We start from the raw sequence: 18756 nt of genomic DNA, 5'->3' as shown, positions 1-18756 counted from the left end.
ACTAATGCCGAAACTCAGTGTCAAGCCTCTATAATCCAGTTTAAAGTAATTTTTAGCCCAGAGAAACAATCAAATTAGAGAACTTCTGTTCATTCAATAGGTTGGTGTCCTGCAGAAAGCAGGGTAACTAGTGCAGTAAATGTTCTCCTCAAGAAAAATTACTCTGTTTCATCACCAAGTATGGGCCCTGTGAGTTTCCCCTGTGATGGAAAACAAGCAACTGTTCATTACAATAAGCAAACCCAAACCTTGAATAGTATCAAATCTCTAAATCCATGCTTTGCTGCAGCAAGATGGGCCCAACTAAGTTGAAAATTCGACTCTTTCATGAGAAATGTTGAAAAAGAGGCTGGAATACCAATCTTGTCCCATGTATTGTGTGCAAGGTCTTTCGGTCCTGCTGAGTAGCCTGCAATGATCAGTGAGTTCTAAAGATGCTGCATATGAAGATGCAGATTGTACTCTCTGCTGCATCTCTCTCTGCTGGTCATCTGGATCATGGTGAAGTTCTCTTAGGTACACCTGAGGCTTATCTGTGCATATGCTGAAGGTGTAGAAGATAGTATTTCTGTAAATTGAGACCGCAAAATCAAGTAAAGTCAGGTTAGCTAATACATACATACCACATAGTGATGTGTTTTCAGGAGTTCCTGTACTTCCAAGAAGCAAATTAATTCACTTGTACACCCCATATCTACAAAGTCTGATTTCAAAGAGAAGTGAGCAAGGGTTTCTTATACCACAGTAACATCACAAATCAAACCTTGAATTCCAGCCTGTAGGAATAGAGTGATAGTTAAACCCACCTTCTCCCTTGTTTTTTTTCTCATCACTTTCCACATCATAGAAATACAGACAGTAATAATTATGCCTGCATTCTTTTTGGTTTTTAACACTTTTTCTCCAGAACATGGACCTTGTTGTGGAAATACTCATAAGGTTGTTTTGAATTTTTATGGAATTTTTTAATAATACTGAAACCGGCGTTATTTTGGAGTTCTGCATTCTGATTGTGTCCTGCATACTTTTCAATATGGAGCTGCATCTGATTATATTGCTACATATTTGGCTGGAATCAGCCCCCATACCAGTTGACAAGCCTATATAATTCTATAGTCCTATTCTATTGTGCATGGTTATTAGGAAAATGATTTACTATCTAATAAAGGATGAAAATAATAAGTTCTGGTCTGGTTTAGTAATAATCCTAGTGAATTCATGTTTGATTTCAGTGATCAAACAACACTGTTTTTGAAATAAAGTAGGTTAGTTTTAATCTTTTCAAATATCCTTCAATAATATTGTACAAGCACACATTTTTATCAAAATCTCATTTGATAATAGATTGAATACCATTAAAAATTTCTCTTAAGTATTATTTCTGTACAGGAGCATTTATTGCCCAGGTTTGTTATCAAAGGTCTTTATTCCATTGCTGTGTTGACTGCAAATCATCTTATTTTCATACTTGAAGATTTTCTTGTTTGACTTCTAAGTCATCTTTTCCAGTCTTTTTACCAGTCTGATGTTTAGCCAGCTGCCCTATAATTAAATGCTTTTGAATAGTGATATACTTAGACTTCCATATTGGTCAAGTACTTGTGTATTTCAGGTTTTGTTAAAAATAAATAAGCTGTATTTACTGTGTATTCAGCATTGCTGTGTGTCTTTTTAGAATATGTAGGAATGCAAAATATATAAGTTCAACTTTATTAAAATACAACTTTTTTTGGTCTTTGCATGGTCTTCCTTTTTGCCAATAAGATCTGAGCAGTTAGTAGTTAATGTTTTTTGGACAAGATATTTACTGATCTCATTTCACAGTCAGGAAATGTGGGTTGAGGAAAGATTGCTTCGAGTGATGTAGCCTAAAAAATCTGTGACTAATTTAACTGGAAAGTTTTAGTGCAGAACTTTCACCAAGAGTTCATTTTAATTCTCTAGAAAACTTTTAAATTTGGTGAAATCACATGTATTAAAATGGTTATTCCATGTTAGTACTTTTAATTGTAAGATCAGTTTGACAGCGAAGCAAGACAAGTTTCTTTCTTGGTGAAAGAAATCTGTTATTCTACAAGTGGCAGAGGGCAACTGTCTTAAACGGCCTTTTTTATAATAGAGTAGAACTCAGAATACAACTTCCTAAAAGTATTTTTACTTGGAACTTCTCTTCAGTGTAGAACAATATGAACCCTTCTGCTTCAGTTGTAAAATCTAAATACTTCTTAGTTGTACCGCAGTGCTGCCTAGATATGTCCACCAATATTAAGTCCAAAATGTTCTATAGACTTTATATTTATTTTGCAAGAGATTATTCCTGCTTGTAACAGCACCAAACAGATGGGAAAGGAAGCACAGCAAAATTAGACTGATTTGTTCAGACTGACACTGTCAAAATCCTGTATTGAAATCGGAGCTGTTAGATGCCAGTCTGTTGTCTTGTCTGCTGGTGTATGATGCCTCCTAGTGTTATGCTCTTGCATAGAAAATTATTGCTTATAACTCTCTTACTATTTTAATGAGCTCATTTTGGATATTTCACAATAATGTATTTTTGTGTTGTGCCTTTTTGTAGATTCATGGGGATGAATAACAATTTCTTTTTGTATTTTGACAAAGTATTAGATAATAGTTCCCACCTGTATGCTTCTAGGCTGGTATCAAAATACCTGCTGTCTCCTGGAGAAAGCCATGTTCTTGACTGACCTATGCCAAAAGGGGAAGGTGGTCATGCTGGCTTTGAAACTGCTCTCACTTAATTTCTGATGACTGTTTTATGCATGTGTGTTTGCTTATCCACGTGATTAATATATAAAAACACGCAGGCATATATGTATATATATATATATATAAATGAATCATAGAATCAACCAGGTTGGAAAAGACCTCCGAGATCATCAAGTCCAACCCTTGATCCAACACTGCCGTGGTTACTAGACTAAGTGCCACATCCAGTCTCATCTTAAAAACCTCCAGGGACGGTGAAATGATGTATGTTATTTGTATGATCAATAATATTTCATAGAGCATGTACTTGGCAATATGTTGGGGTTTTTTTGCTTTTTATTAGTAATCAACACTAGTATAAGTGGTACATTAAGTCATTTTATTGCTGGAGACTTGCAAGAAGAGTCTTTTATGTACCCATCTCATTCCGAATTTCAAGAAAAATAAAAGTACTTTAATAGAAATGTCTTCATTGCTGACTCATTTTCTGCTCTTTAGCAGTGAAATTTGTTCTTTAATATGATGTGTTCGATATGCTTGTGATATTTGGGAGACACAGCTGATTGTTGATTGCGCCCTAATTTTTCTGATAGGAATGCAAATTGGTATAGTTAATGATTTCTGCCAAAAATTATTTGCCATAAAGGAGAAGAGAAAACAAGTGGATAACTTCGTGTTCAGCTGTGTAATATGTGACTATATAGTAACATTATGTGAAAGAGATAATGCTATTCTATGTGTCCAAAACATAACATGGGAAACCACATCATTCTGTTCTGTGTTCAGTAGCTTATCTACTGAGTCAAAGCAACGTATTCATTTTTTTTTCCAGATGGTTTTCAACTTATTTTTCTCTGATCAAATTATAATTAATGTTCTATGTTTACCCTTCCTGCCTTATCCCTTTTTCTTTTACTTAGTTGATTTCTGAATGTTTCCCTTTATTCCTGTGATCTTTTCTTCGTAGCGGCACTGTCTCGGTGAAGCTTTGCATAAATCTATCAGCAATGTAAGTGATTTGCACTTACAGCTTGTGAACAGGGCATGCTTGCATTAATCAACCTGCCTATCCTGTAATACTGCTTTGGAGCTTTAGCCCATGAAATGGGAAACATGGTAATATCTGAGAGGAGAACGTGTGCCACTAGTTACGAAAAGCTTGTGTACTGCATCCATTCATCTGTGTAACTGTATATGTATCATTGGGCATCAAACACTGTGTACGTGCTCATAACATAAGCAGCATTTTTATGTCATTGTTAACGCAAGCAAGCTTGTGGGCAGCGCAAACGTGTATTGCAAGAGCTTTCTACAAAGCATGAGATTGATGCTGTATTATAATTTGCAGTTTTGCAGTGCAAGTCTTAATTGTAGCCAAAATATTCTTTCTTTCTATTTTATTTTTAAAATTCTCACTATTGTTTTTAATGCACTGAAAACCGTGGGTAAAAGTACTGGAAGTTCAGAGAGTAGCGGTGAGAGCTGTTTTCTTTTGAATCCTCAATACAGAGGTGTATAGAAGGAGTGGTACAAAGACATGCAAAGGAAGGCACTAATGTTCTCAAAAATTTTCTCTTAAGCGTATGTGTATGTACTGAATAATCAAACTAATGTTGAAAATTATATGGTCTTCTAAAAAGACTCAGATTTTTAACTTTTTTTTTACTTTTGAACAACAAAAAAATTATTAGATGGGTAGACTTATCTGACTTGCTTGTTAGAATCATTTAATCCTCATTGTCCTTTATTTTCTGTGTAGTCTATTGATGCAAACAGGACATCTCCAGACATTGACTCATTTCAGGTTGTGGTTTTGCAGTCACTTTAATCTGGTGGAAGTATGAACTGCTCTTGCGTATTCCTGGTCTCTTCTAAGATGGCTTCCTGGCCAGATGTCAGACTACTCTTGGTCATCTCAATTAAAATATTTTCTGCATTTACAAGAAGGAAATTAAAAGAAAATTGTTTTGCCTTTGGCCCATGCTCAAAATGTTTATAAATGGTATACTAAGAATTATCAGAGTTTGGAGCAGGAACATAAATGAGAGATAAATTTAACTTCACGCCAAAAATACATTTTTTTCATGTAATCTTAAAAATTTGGCTAAGTTACCATGGTTGACTCCATTTGAATATTGTCATGAGAGGCTTGTTAGAGTGTGGTGATTAAATGGCCTGAGGTTCTGCAGGACTGAGCAGGAGTTCCCCTAGACTTGTACTTCCTGGTGGCCGTGGTGAATGGGCCAGGACAATGGTGAGAAACTTGAGGGACATGAGAAACATGGTGAAAGAGACAAGTAAGAGTGGGCATAGCATTCGTCTAGTGAATGTGTCTCAGTGTTCCTGCTAAAGGCACTTGGAGGAGGAAGAGCAGGATGTGAGTGAAAATTGTGGAATTTCCTTCAGATGAGATTTTTAAACCGTAATTTGTGTATAAATTTCCCACCTAGTGCAATAAATTGAACTGGATAATCTCTTAAGCCTATCCTAAGTGCAGATTCCTACGATACTAAAAATGGAGTTAGAAAGAAGAAAATGAGAAAAGGAGGGGAGGAGGAGGGGAAGAGATACTGGAGTATGGGATGGATGAAAGAGAAGGAATAGAGGTTCTAGAGCCAAGTTGCAGTTGTGGTCTCAGGGAAACAAACAAAAAAAAATCCGAACAAACCCGAGAGTTTACGGATGGTGGTTAAATAGGAACAAAAGTAACCTAAAGAAGCATAAGTTGTCTAAAAGTACAGGGGAAAAACAGACCTCCAGACAGGGTCTGCGTTTTGCTAGGTGTAGTCTGGAAGAGAACCAGGAAATAAAGGCAAGGCTTACAGATGAAGAGAAGGACCCAGGTAGGTATGAACTCTCAGAAAGGTGGGGAAAGAGAGAAGGGCCCAGCAGTGAATGTGGAATGAATTAGAGTAGATGGAAGTTGAGGTAATATAGATTATTTTTTCCTGGAGAAGGAAGACAATAGCACATTGCATGACTAGAAGATGATGCATATGTGAAAATTCAAAGCTGGCTGTGCTGGCAGTTGTGAGGTGCAAACTCACCCCATCAGAGGAGTAAGTTTCTAGGGGTAAAGAGAAAAAAATACAGTATGTGGTTGAGTTGTTATTTTTTGAAATACTGTCTGTGGTGATTTGTCTGACCAGCCTGGCAACCTTGGCCATGGTTGCTGAAAGAGATCAGCCAAGAACTTCTGGAGCTTCTGAGGAAACTAAAATTCTGCTATACAAAGAAGGGAGGAAGGTTTTGTATAGATAAATATCTAGTTGAAAAATAGGTATTAAATAGAGTGTTACCACAGTGAACAAAGATTCTCAGTGGAGTTAAACAGATGTGCGGCATATTTTCTTTTGCAGGTTGTTGATAAGTAAGGTGGGAAACTTTGCAGCTTATAAAAGGTTATTCAGGGTGGGAAAAGCACTGAAGAATTATAGAATGGCTGTAAAAAGCCAAGGGTATAAAATGGTAGATGAAATTCAGTGTAGATAAATGCAAAGTGACACACAAGGGAAAACAAATTGTAACTTCTTGTGTAAAATTATGAGCCTTATCTTGACCTGTTACAACTAGAAAGTAGGTTTGGGGACTACAGTATATAATTCCGTAAAAACATCACCTCAGTGCTTTTTTGTTCTTCTTGTTTTACTGCTAATTTTTATTTGTGTAGCTTTTTTGTTTCAAATCTGCTTCAGCTGTGTCCTTCTGAAAAAAACTGAACTCACGTGTTTGACAACAATGTTTATGCTGCAAGTTGTACTTGGTATGCTGCTATTAATTTTTCGTTAAGTGGTGGGTACTAATGTTCTCTAATGCAATAAATTGATGTGCAATGTCGTTATTAATTTGTCATAATTAGTTTTACGATATGCTGAATCAAATGACACTATCAGACTTTAATTTATAATTCTCTATTATGTAATGCTCTGAGGCTTGAAAAGTATCCTTACTGATTCAAATTCTTTGTCACAGGGCAATTTTATTTTCCTTCCTTTGAGTCACTGTAGCAAAATTCTCTTTTGGTTAAATCTTGTTTCCAGAATTGGAGAATATCTCTCCTGTGTTTAGCTCTAAAGGGAATACAAGTTTAGTACTTTCAGTCTGAAAAGATGGTATCTGATGTGCAGAACAAAATATAATATTATTATAAAAATAAAATTAGATTTTTCGAAGGAATACAGTGTTCTATATTTCTTGGAGGAAAAACATCATTTGTAAAATCAGGTATTTCTAAAAAAATGAGTTATTTGTGATTCAGAATGCTTAGATCTTAGATCTTGAAAGCAAGCATAAAAATCACTCTCATAGTCTTACTGAGCTAACAAAGAAGTGTTACTTTTTATTTGTGATATAGAATGTTATGATACCATTTCTTTCTAAATGAGAAAACTACCAGTAAGATAGGACCATAATATATGAGATTAGCTCAGTTGGTTAGAACCTGGTGCTAATAACACCAAGGTTGTGGGTCCAATATCCCCTATGGGCCATTCACCTAAAACTTGGACTCGATGATCCTTGTGGGTCCCTTCCAACTCAGAATATTCTGTGATATATCTGTGATAAAGGATACAAAAATCCATCAGTGTAGAATGTCGCAGCCTGTCCTCACCTATCCAAGCACAAGATTATCCTTGGAGAATGGATGTTCCCCTGAAGAATAGTTTAACAATCAAGTGGTTGATTTCAGACCTTGATAGTGTCATTTTTATTGATCTTTTATATAAAACCTAGAAATAATTTTTGAGAATCTGGCCATGAAAAATTGTGTTACAAGCAGTGTTGTAGTATAAACTAACCAATGTGATAATCCTTACAAAATCATTAAAATGTAGTTATTATATCTCTGACATATAATATTAACAGCAAATTCATACATGGATGACATTGCTTGTCTGTCTTTCAGCTAACAATGGCTTTAAAATTTCAAGTGTTTTCTTCTTTTGAATGTTTTCTTTACAGTTGATTTTAGTATTAATGACTAACAGATATTTGCTGTTCTCTTGTGGATTAGATCTCCTTACTGAAGCAGAATCTGGAGATGCAGCTTTCCCAGTCACAGAGCTCTTTACAACAGCTACAAGCCCAGTTCAGTCAGGAGCGACAGAGGCTGACTCAGGAGATCCAGGAATTAGAAGAGGAGCATCAGCAAAGGCATAAGTCCCTTCAGGAAGCCCATATCCTTGCCTTTCAAAACATGGAAGAAACAAAAGAGCAAGAACAAAAGGCATGTTCATATGGTTATTCCAAATTCTATAGAGAATGTTGCCATTGTAGCATTTTATGTACACAGTTGGAATTAGTAAAGAACAGTATCCACGTAACTACTAAATTTCTATTTCAGATTATGTATTACAGTAATATTGTTATCCAGTTAAATCTGAGCAAGGCATATTTAAAATCATCTCTGACATTAGCATTGTTTCATGTCTTGCTTTATATGCATGTATATAGGTGGGTGTATATATATATATATGTAAAATTATTATCAACACATGTATTTCTTTATGGTAGTTTGACATTGTTACCCTTAATAGTATACTCTAAGAATTTTCTATTACAGTTACTTAATTTTGTGTGTATTTTTTGTCAATTGACTCCTTTTCAATGTATTTTATATTTTCATTACGTTAAAAATTGTATAAGCTATGTTCTGCGACTTGCAAGATAATTTTCGTGTCTCACCCGAGATATTTTTTTAAAACCTTGACTAAAACATCTTTAAAAATGAAAGTTGGCAGTGCATGGTACTTAATGAGGGGATGTCTTAAGGTTTTTTAAGTTCAGATGTAGAGTGCACTTTTGCAGTCAGTTTTCCCATTAGCCACCCTTAATGTATTTTGCTTCACATTGTAGACTGGTCTTGGAGCACACAAGGTGGATTCCTTTTGTTCAAAATCAAACCAGAAGGTGTGCACCAGGAACATTATGCTTCATACAATTCAGTAGGGAGTAAACGTGGGTGTCCTCAGGGAGCAAAATCTCCAAATGTGTATTGTGTGCACACTAACCCCATCTATGGATCTGCACTTCACTACAGTGCTTGCTATTATACATATATCCATAGATTGGGTTTTTAATCTTTTCCAGCTGTGAGCAGAACAGGGCTTTTGTGTCCAGGTCATCTTGGTAACCATGAGCCACTGAAAGGAGAAATGTAGTAGTAGGATAAGAAAATATGAGGTAAATTAGTGCATTTTTAAAAATTTCTAGAGTAAGTCAATGCCTGCTTTTTGTTTTCAGTTGTTTATTGTGTAATATTTTATACTTTTTTTAAGTTTGTAAAGAATAAATTCTGTCAATTTTGATTTCGTAGGAATTAGAAGAACGTTTACAACAGAAGCACTCAGAAGAACTTCATGCACTGAAAGAAACACATAAACAAGCCATGGAAGGCTTTAAATTGGAGATGGAACAGGAACTTCAGACTCTACGATTTGAGCTGGAGGATGAAGGAAAAGCTATGTTAGGTATACTATTTTCAAATTTGAAAATGGGTTCAAAAACTTTATTTCTACTCATGCAAATATAGATGCGCATCTATATGTGTGTATGTGTGTGTGTTATAACACTATAGTGTATCTCAAAGTCATTCAGTGTTGACCTAAATGTCCCTCTTAAAATCAGTATAAGTATTAACAGGTAAGTCCAAACTGTTCACTTTTGAAATATCTCACCCTTATCCTATCTTATCTAGTTTTTTTTGGAAGAAGTAAGCGACCAAAGTTCCTGATGGAGAACATTTCAGAAAGTAACAGGAATAGAATGACAGGACAATTGCTTAGCTGGTGTAAACAGAGTGTATTAGGTCAGCCACAATGGGAGAGGGAGCTGGACTGTTATTGTTAATGTAAAGATTTCCAAAATAAACTTTTCTGTTTGCTCCCGGTAACCAGCTTCCTTGCGCTCAGAGCTCAATCATCAACATGCAGCAGCAATTGACCAGCTGAGGCACAACCATCAACAAGAACTGGTAGCTGCCAAAATGGAGCTGGAAAGAAGCATAGAAATCGGCAGGCGACAGGTAAGGGGCATGGCTGGCAACTGACTGTAAGACGGCAGGATCAGTGTCTGTTTTTCTCTTAGCTGGAGGAAAGAACTGTTGTGAACAAACGACAAACATGTAATCCTTCCAAGTCACCTGACACCAGCAGCTAATGCATTCCTTCCAGTTTCCTAAACTTCCTTCCTTAGCATTTTTTCCTTCTACAAACATCATTCAAAGCCTACTAAAGTCTCCCATATCAAGGCAGTTTCCTCTCAGAAATGTGCAGCCGTCTGGGAGCACAGGGGCTTGCTGTGGGATGCAAGTGCCCATTCTTGCAAAATTGTACTTATCCTCAACTGCCAGCAGGACTTAAAAGGAAAAAGCTGTTTCTCTTTGAAGTCTAAGTGATATGGAAAAAAAAGTGGTTGCTTATAACCAACCATGATTGTTTCAAACTTAAGAGATATCTGTCTCTTTCTGTCTCAGGAGCCAAATTAGAAAAGATTAATTAACATATAACGAAAACAGAATATGATGTAACAGCTTGCAACTATTTCTTAAAAAAATAAAGGCACAAAAAAAACCCCTAGAACAAAACCCCAGAGACAGTATGGACTACCTTTGCTTTCAGTAGGAAATTAATTCATTCACTTTTATCTTTCATTTTCATTTTATACACTATTAGTTTTTCCACTGGTAACTAAAAATTCAAAGTTTAATCTCTATTGAGAGGAATCCAGACTCTTGGAAGTAAGAGGACCAGAAAACTACCTCTTTATTTGCCTATACAATAGGCTTTTCAAGATTGATTTACTAGTAGTCCAGCACCAAGGAGGAGAAGTAGTTTAAGAAATATATTTAACAGAGTAAGCAGGCTTAGCTGGACATAGCCTTTACAGAAAAACAGAGGCAGTCAGAGATGAGCCCTTCTTTATCTCTTCCTTGCTGATTTAAAAGTGTTAGCACTAGAGCCAAAAATGTAGTACTGTCATGAAGGATTTAGGAAGATATATTTTCAGTCATGTGTTGTTTAAGCCTAGAGTCTGACATCTAAAGGAGATGTCAGAAAAAAAAGTTTAAATTACAAGAGCCAATGTTTGATCCAACCACATACCCTGTACTTTTGGACTCAGTATAATGATCTGCTAAGCACAAGCTCAAGTTGTACTGAGGGCAAAGCAAGTAATTGTGTTTTCTTGTGTTAGAATGCTTATCAGTTCACAGGATCAGAGTTGAAATAGATGTCGAGTAGTCTACTTTTTGAAATATTTAAATATGTGGATGTAACTTTTCCACTGCTTTTTCCTATAACTTTAACATAGTCTATATATAGAGAGGTAGACAGTTATTTTTAATGGTCTGTTCTTAAAGATGCCCTGTAAAATTTGTGCATTGGGATATATTTGTATTTCCTGGAGACAGAAAGGCACAAAACACAATTATACCTAAAACTACTTTGAAATATCTACTGATTTTCTCTCTGTACAAACTATATGGTTATTAATTATTCTGAAACTGTAAGAAGTGGAATAGGTGGAAACAGAAAACTCTGGAAAAGATTGTTTTCATTACAGACATTTCTTAACTGATGAGAAGCATTATCAAAGCCAGTTGAATGGGCTCCAGATGCGTTTCCCAGACATTAACTTTATTGTAGTTTCTTATGTAAAAAAAACGACTTTTATTATTGAAAGCAATATAAATATTACATAAACTATTTAGTACGTATTCTGCTGCAAAATATTGATGACCCTTGTATATATTTGTAAGATAAGAGACCTCTGAATCAGTGTTTGTTCGTGCAGGGCATACATTTTGAGTAATTTTCTCCCATTGAATGGGTCTGTAAAGGAAAAAAAGTTTCTCTGGAGTGTATGCTGACAAGGCAGAAAACGCTAAATGCCCAGGCCCCTGGTTCTTAGCAATACCTGGTTTTTTGTTGTGTGTGTGGGCAGAAGGAAAATGTGATGAGCTACACAAATTTTAACTGGCAATGACAATGACAGGTTTTAACTTTTTTGGCAAATGGAAATTGCTTGTTACATAACTCATTTCTTCTTTCTTTGCACTTGTACACAATAAAAAAGAACCCCTTCATTTTAATTATAATTTGTATCAGCATCTAAAACTGAAAAAATTGTATATTGAATGGAAACTTCTGCTCAGCTCACAATACAGAAGCAAGTATTGTGCTTCTGAGACACAAGTCTATCTAAAATATTTTTTATATTTAAATGCTTTATATTTATATATAAAATATAAATATTTTATATTTATATTTCTTATAGGAGAAAGAATTTTTATGCCGAATATCAGATCTGCAAGATGAACTGAGACACCGAGACCATCATATAGCTGAACTGGACAAAGAGATTTTGCATCTTCATGAAAATATAAGTGCATTGACAAAAGAATTAGAGTTTAAAGGGAAAGAAATTCTTAGAATACACAGTGAATCCAACCAACAGATCAGGTATGAATTTCTTCACTCTAAACTCAAATGTGTATTGTTTCGCTTATTGTTTTACTTAAGAAATTTTACCATTTGCAATTCTTAATTTATCTTCTTAATCAAGTGATGTTACATATCATTTAGTCTTCTTTAGGAAAAGCTATGCCTGTTAGTAGTAAACTTAGTGAATATTACCATAAACATAAGCTGCATTTCAGTGATACATTTTGGCATATTTTAGTAACAGTTCGCTCAAGTGCTGGTTTTTGGTGGTTTTTTTTTTTTTCAAATTCATTATGTTTGTTTATTTAAAAAAGCATTAAAGGAGATGCATTTTCCATGAAATAAGCAAGAAGATTGGAGAACAGTAAGTAGTGGGTTTGATGAATGAGTAATTCCTTCTAATTTGTTTTCTGATATTGTGTAAAAGCCATTAGAAGCATGGCAGAAAATCATGATGAACAAACAAGTCTGATTTTAGAATAACTCTTTTTTTAACAAAAAATAAATTGAACAGGATGCATGAGCAAGATTTAAGCAAGAAACATGAGAAAGAGCTGGATGTCTTGACAGCAGATCACATCAGAGAGAAACAAAGCATGCTGGCAGATTTTAATAAGACCCAAGAGCTGCTCAAGGAAATTAATTCAGCTTTACAGATTTCGTAAGTTTTGTTGCATTAAAAAAAATTGTATGTAGCTGCATTTGAGTATATCCATAAGTTCCTGAAGATATTACAGAGGTGCAGGTGTACAAATACCTCAGTCAAGTATGGGGCCCAGTCTTGCATTCTTTAGGCAACACAATTCTGTAAGCTTTAGGGGAATGTAGTGAGATAAATTGTTAGGGGTTTGAGACCAAAAATTTCAGGTAGGGAAGATATTAAATCTGTGCAAGTCCTAGAAAATTGGAGAAAACATTACTTCAAATATTTTTTCTCAAACTTCAATACATCTTTTTTGAGAACACAAGAGCTTCTACAAGTTTATAAACAGTTTATAAAATTTGCTACTGAGAAGTGAGATTATAGCATGAGTAATGCAAACATTTTCAGGTTTGCTAAGAAAAGGAAAGTTAGTGTCTGAAATGGATTGTATGAGCATAACATAAAGAGAATACTTAGTGTTTCTCATAGTCAAAATACCACCTGAGATTAGACCACGTCTGGGCAGAAGTCATGTTAGTATGTTGTCTAGCTACTGTTTTCCTGTCTTTCACATCATTCTGTATCTCTGTGATGTGTAACCAATTTGGTCACAGTTTTCATACTGCACTGAGGGCTTCCTGCCACAAATTTGTATTTGTGGGATTTGTATTTGTAGCACAAAGGATTTATGGCAGAGAAAAGAATTGGTTCTAAGTCTTCAAAGTAAATATCAGTTAAAAATTAACAGTAAAGCCCAAATGCATCTAATTTTTTCTTGATAATGAACACTCAGAAATTGTCCTCACATAAGATGGGTATAAAATTCTAGTTCTCACTGCCTTGTAATCATCCACATGCACACTGTTATGCCCTGATAAATGTGGTAACTTGCCATTCAGTAAATTAGGTGCAAGCTACTTCCTGTTTGCTGCATTTATTTTGTATGAGAAAGGGGCCTATGAGCACCAGAACTAGGCTTTGGAACTGTTTACCCTTGGTTTTCTTCACATTTAGTTGTTTGCTTTGGAGTGTCCAGAAATTTTCTGAGTTGGCTGGCTCCTTACTCCTGGTTCTTGCTCAACTTAGAGCTGCAAGGAAGCAGCCGCTGGCCTAAAGTCAGAAGCATCATCCAAGATGCCCTGACCTGGCTTCCAATGTGTTATCTCTCTACTTACACTGAAGCAAGAAGCTGTCCAAAGAGGAAACTATGTAAAAAAGCAAACAAATTAAAAAAAAAAAAAAAAAAGGAGGAGTTTTATGTAGCTATTTCTCAAGTAACTGTTTCCAGGTTCAGCCTCACCTAAAGCATGGCCTCAAGAACTTCTGTGAAATGGAGAATCTATCTTAAAATAATTGAGAGTGGATGTCATTAATCAGGCTGTGCAACTAGAGTCCTTAAATTACAAATTATCTATTTGAAATAGAAAAATAAACCCAGTTCTTTGAAGTATCTGAAAATTAAATGACAGCTATGCGTAACTATGTACTATACTCTGGAGATCTGTATACAATAGCTTAACCCAGCATAAAACATATACACAAAAATTAAGCCAGCTGTGGCTATTTCTGTTCTGCTGAGTGAAATGCCTTCTCTGCAAGTAAAAACAGTCATGTTGTTCTCATTCATATTGTTTTATGTAAATACATTATATAATCTCATCAGAATATGTACAGGTTATTTGAAGGTTATCAATACAATTTAATATTAGCTGCATTTTCAGTTGCAAATCAAAGTAAAAATCATATAGTTGATTTTGAAGAGAAAATATTTATCTAAAGTGAAAAATTATGTCTACTTCCAAGTGTCTTGTGAAACTGTTTGACTTGAGTTAGATGATTTAAATTCATAGATTTTTCTCAGTGTTTGATTGGGATTTTTTTTATTTTTTCATTAAGTTTGTTAAATTTCCTGAATCTCTTCTGAAACTTGGCTCTCTAATCTACATGAAGGCTGAATATGTGAGACAAGTATTTTAGTATTTTCCTTGGAAACAATGTTTAGCATCATGAACATTGTATTTGTTTAAAAGAGACACGGTCATTTGAAATTGTCCTGTCTTCAAAACTTGTTCTTTAAGTAAAAAGGATATTTGTGCAGTTATTTGTACAATTCCTCTGAGTTGGCTTATTTCACTTCTCTCCTTTAATGCTTTCCCACCAGGCATTTCAAATTTCTTCTTTTTTTTCAAATGTTTATCAGTTGTTACATTTCTCTTAATCTAGATATCCTAATATCCAAGTGTTATTGCTTTTGTTTTGCAGCTCATTCCTTTATTTCATCTCTAATGGTACTAAGTTGCTTTTGTGGAGAGGAGTTAGTTACCTGTTAGTCTTCAGTGTTCTTGGATATCTTTGTTCCAGTATGTTCCACATGAACTGAGGAAGATGCTGCCAGCTTTTTCTGTCTATCCAGTTTCTCCATTATCACAAGCATGCATCTTTATTAGAGTAGTCTTCTTTCAAAATTAAAAAAAAAAGAAAAAGATACTGTTGTTTTTCCTCATTAGGAAAGTGAATTGCCACCTTTTTAAATTTACATTAATATTAAATATAGTGCTATGTAGTCCCTATATTTTACATAAGAATTGATTTTAGCTATGTCTTCTGTAACTCTCCTGTCCATATTGTGGTTTTGAATGCCTTATTTTCAAGCTGACTTCCAAGAGGCCTTTTTCAAACACATAGTACTGCATGCACAGGAAGGATGTTAAGTTTTTAGAATTTTGCCTAGATTATTAGTTGCTGGAGAAAAAGTTATTGTTATTGGGGTTTTATGTTTTGTTTTGTTTCTTAACTGTCTAAAGCTGAATGAGAACATAGAAATTAATTTCCTTCAGGACGATGAGAAAGATATCTTCTGTTTTTACTCCTTGAACTGTCTTTTGTACTAATCAAAAATGCGACTATTCACTCATCATTTAACACTGGATCAGGCTAAAGAGGGTATTCTTCTTTTCTATAAAGTTTAGAAGAAATGGAAGAAAAATATAAAAACAGAGAATCAAGACCAGAAGACTTGCAGCTTATCTCAGAACTGAAAGACCTAATTGCAGAGCGGGACCAGCTCATAAAGAAATTGATTGTAAGACTTCTATGCTCTCTTGGTGTAATATCTTGACAGATACAAAAATTAATCTAATTCAGAGTGTTTGAAATGTGTATAAAGAACCAATCTTGCTAGCATGTTATTCATATTCTTTAACACATTATTCCTGTGGTTCCAATTACTCATGATAGTAAAGCTAATAAGATACAGAGTGTTTTCCACAATCAAGCATAATACATTATTACAGAAATATTTGGGTGTGTCCTCGATCAGATGTCTTCTGTCTCCAGTCCTGGAATAAGCCAGTCATGTAAACCATATATGAAGTAGTCTCTTCTGTGACATTTTTAAGACCAATATCCTGATCCACTGAGCTTCCCAAATTCAGAGCACAGCACCATGACTCGGGCTAGTCTGATTAGATCTTAATTAAGAAGCAAGAAGGAATGAGGAAATTAAAATTAATTAAAGATCAAAAGTTAACTATACTGAGTCTTTCCTAGCACATAACACGTTAGGCTATGCTCACTCTCAGGACCGTAGAACTACAGAAATAGAAATTATTTAAATTATGACATATAATAATATATAAAACATGAAATGCAATTTTTAGAATTACCAGTTTATTTTAAAATGTAAGCATAAATTTATTTGAGAACATTTTATAGGCAGATTTGGCCACTAACTGATTGAAAATGCATAAAAAGAAGTTTCTATTTGTTGTTCTTTTTAGGAGGACAAAAAGTTCTATCAGCTGGAACTAGTTGACAGGGAGACTAACTACAACAAAATGTTTAATGCAAGCCCTAATGTTGGTGTTATTAATCCATTGGTGAAGGTATGTTCCATGGACTTCATTGCTAAAGTAAAGAAAAAGACATCTAAAGTTAAGATACAGTAAAAGGAAGAAATATATGTGTATGTGTGTGTGCCTGCATCTGTACATAAATCACTCTTAAAAGACATGTTCAAAACAAGAAACATAGTTTTCCATTTGTCTCTACTTATTTCTGTGTAGGTTTGTTTCTTTTGTGTTGTTGAGAGATCCAGTGATGCTGTTGCCCTGGTTTGCTTGACGTGTATGACATAAAACACAGTTCCTTCTCACAAAACTGCAAAATCAAAATTGAAAAGTGACAGAAAGGCAACAGAGGGCAGAACTGTAGCATACAATAGAAAGCAGTGACACCCCTAACAGTTTTTTAGTTTCATAATTTTTCTTGGTTATTTTGGAAAGTGCAAGGGCACTTAGCAATTTTGAGAAAGTGCTCAGGATGGAAGAGCATTAGAAATACAGAGGGACAGGTGACACTAAAAGGAAGGGAATAAGGGTAAAAAGTGGAAGGGGAAGAGTGTGAGAAGGACATAGGATAAGTTTGAATGAGGAAAGGTGTAGAGTAAGACTGGAGCACTGCAGTGACAAACCAGGTATGGACAGTGGAGGCAGCAGGAGGCAGAAGTCAGTCTCTAGCCTTCTCAGTTGTTGTCACTACCTATACAAGTCAAAGCACTTCAGTAGCCACCTTTTCCAGTTCTCTCCATCCTGCTGAATAGCAGCCAGGGAAGGCTACTGTACGTGTAAGCATAGTAGCCTTCCTGTCATTTCAAATGCCAGCAGCATTCCATCATGAGGAACGTGAATAGACTGCAGTAAGGTACCTTAATTCTATTTCTTTTCACCACTTCAGGAATAAGAATGAGTCCTCTGACATTTCCTTCCTCCTTGTGATAACCCATCAGTTATTTCACCTGCGTGGAAGGGGAATAGATTTTGTCCCAGCTGTAAAGGCAGAAGAACTCTGGAAGGTTCTGAAACAGAGGCTAACCCAAGGGGCACAACATGAGCAGTTCAGATGCCTGAGTGCTTTAGTGATCAGGGTTCAGGCTCCCATTATTTAAAAGGAGTTCTGGCTCCACTATTTGGGATCAGGCTGTGCTATTTAGCCAAGCCTTATTGTAGTTTCACATCAGATCAACGTATTTCACACTTCTGCACAAGCTCAGCTGCAAAATGTCAATATTCTCCTGTGATTTTCAGGAGCCCAGCAGATCTCACAAGCTTATCTGTGGATGCCTAATTTTTATCCTAACTGCATAAAAGAACTTAGTTCAGGCCCAGTAGAGACAATACCAGGACATCCAGATACAATTTGAATGCTTTGTTTTGTGAAAATTTTGGAAGATTGTCTGAACCATTCATTTATAAAGATGTGAAATGTAACCATCTAGTATATAAGCTTGTTTTGTGTGAAATCTGAAGTGTTTGGCAAAAGCACTTTTAACATCAGATTTCTGTAGTGATAATTCATATATTTTTATAATATGCTTCTATCACTCAAAACTGTTTAGACTTTAAAAGTGTCTTGTATGCCAGAACATTCTGACCTCTCATTTCATGAGTTGTGGACTATGTTACTTTATTTTGTCAAAGCATGTGCTATGTTATTGGAGAATGAATTACAGAGAAACTGAAAATCTCATTCTCTTTTCCTTTTTTAAAAGGAAAGACAGAATTTATGAATTACTATAGGCTTTGCACATTAATGCAAAATTACAGCCATTGCAGTATGTATTACTGCTTCTCTAATTTATGCAATGGATCTGTTTAGTATTATATTGTTACATCTGAAGTTTCTTAATACTTTGCATGAATTTCATGGAAACAATACACACAATTTTCTCTTTCCATATTTGACCACTTCAGAAGCACAGATTTTTTTATAGAGAATGTTATATGAATTGCAGTATTTTTCTAAGCACTTATGTGGATAACTTATATTTTCCAGAAATGGGCCACCTGTGGAGCACACAGATTTAACTACAGTTTGTTTAACACACTGTTTTAATTACAACGTATATTGCCTTGCAAGTGTATTTTACGTGCAGTTGGTTACTTT

General features: G+C 35.1%; 1 protein-coding gene across 9 annotated transcripts in view; it reads left to right on the top strand.

Moving 5' to 3' along the window:
* Positions 1-18756, top strand: part of FAM184A (family with sequence similarity 184 member A) — a 78308-nt gene that overhangs the window by 54435 nt on the left and 5117 nt on the right. The window contains exons 10-17 of one of the 9 annotated variants that reach the window (XM_027716308.2): positions 3695-3736; positions 7742-7954; positions 9044-9197; positions 9624-9751; positions 12004-12188; positions 12685-12831; positions 15778-15895; positions 16593-16697. In XM_027716308.2, coding sequence (XP_027572109.1) covers positions 3695-3736; positions 7742-7954; positions 9044-9197; positions 9624-9751; positions 12004-12188; positions 12685-12831; positions 15778-15895; positions 16593-16697 — 1092 coding nt within the window. Of the gene's footprint in view, positions 1-3694; positions 3737-7741; positions 7955-9043; positions 9198-9623; positions 9752-12003; positions 12189-12684; positions 12832-15075; positions 15753-15777; positions 15896-16592; positions 16698-18756 lie in introns of those variants that run through there. The other 8 variants (XM_027716310.2, XM_027716309.2, XM_027716311.2 and 5 more) reach the window with 8 other exon arrangements.

This window comes from Pipra filicauda, unplaced genomic scaffold, assembly GCF_003945595.2.
Source record: "Pipra filicauda isolate LSUMZ 115617 unplaced genomic scaffold, ASM394559v2 scaffold349_size1355687_pilon, whole genome shotgun sequence".
NCBI lineage: Eukaryota > Metazoa > Chordata > Aves > Passeriformes > Pipridae > Pipra > Pipra filicauda.
Note: the sequence above shows the minus strand (reverse complement) of the source record. Positions and strands in the feature narration are given on the sequence as shown.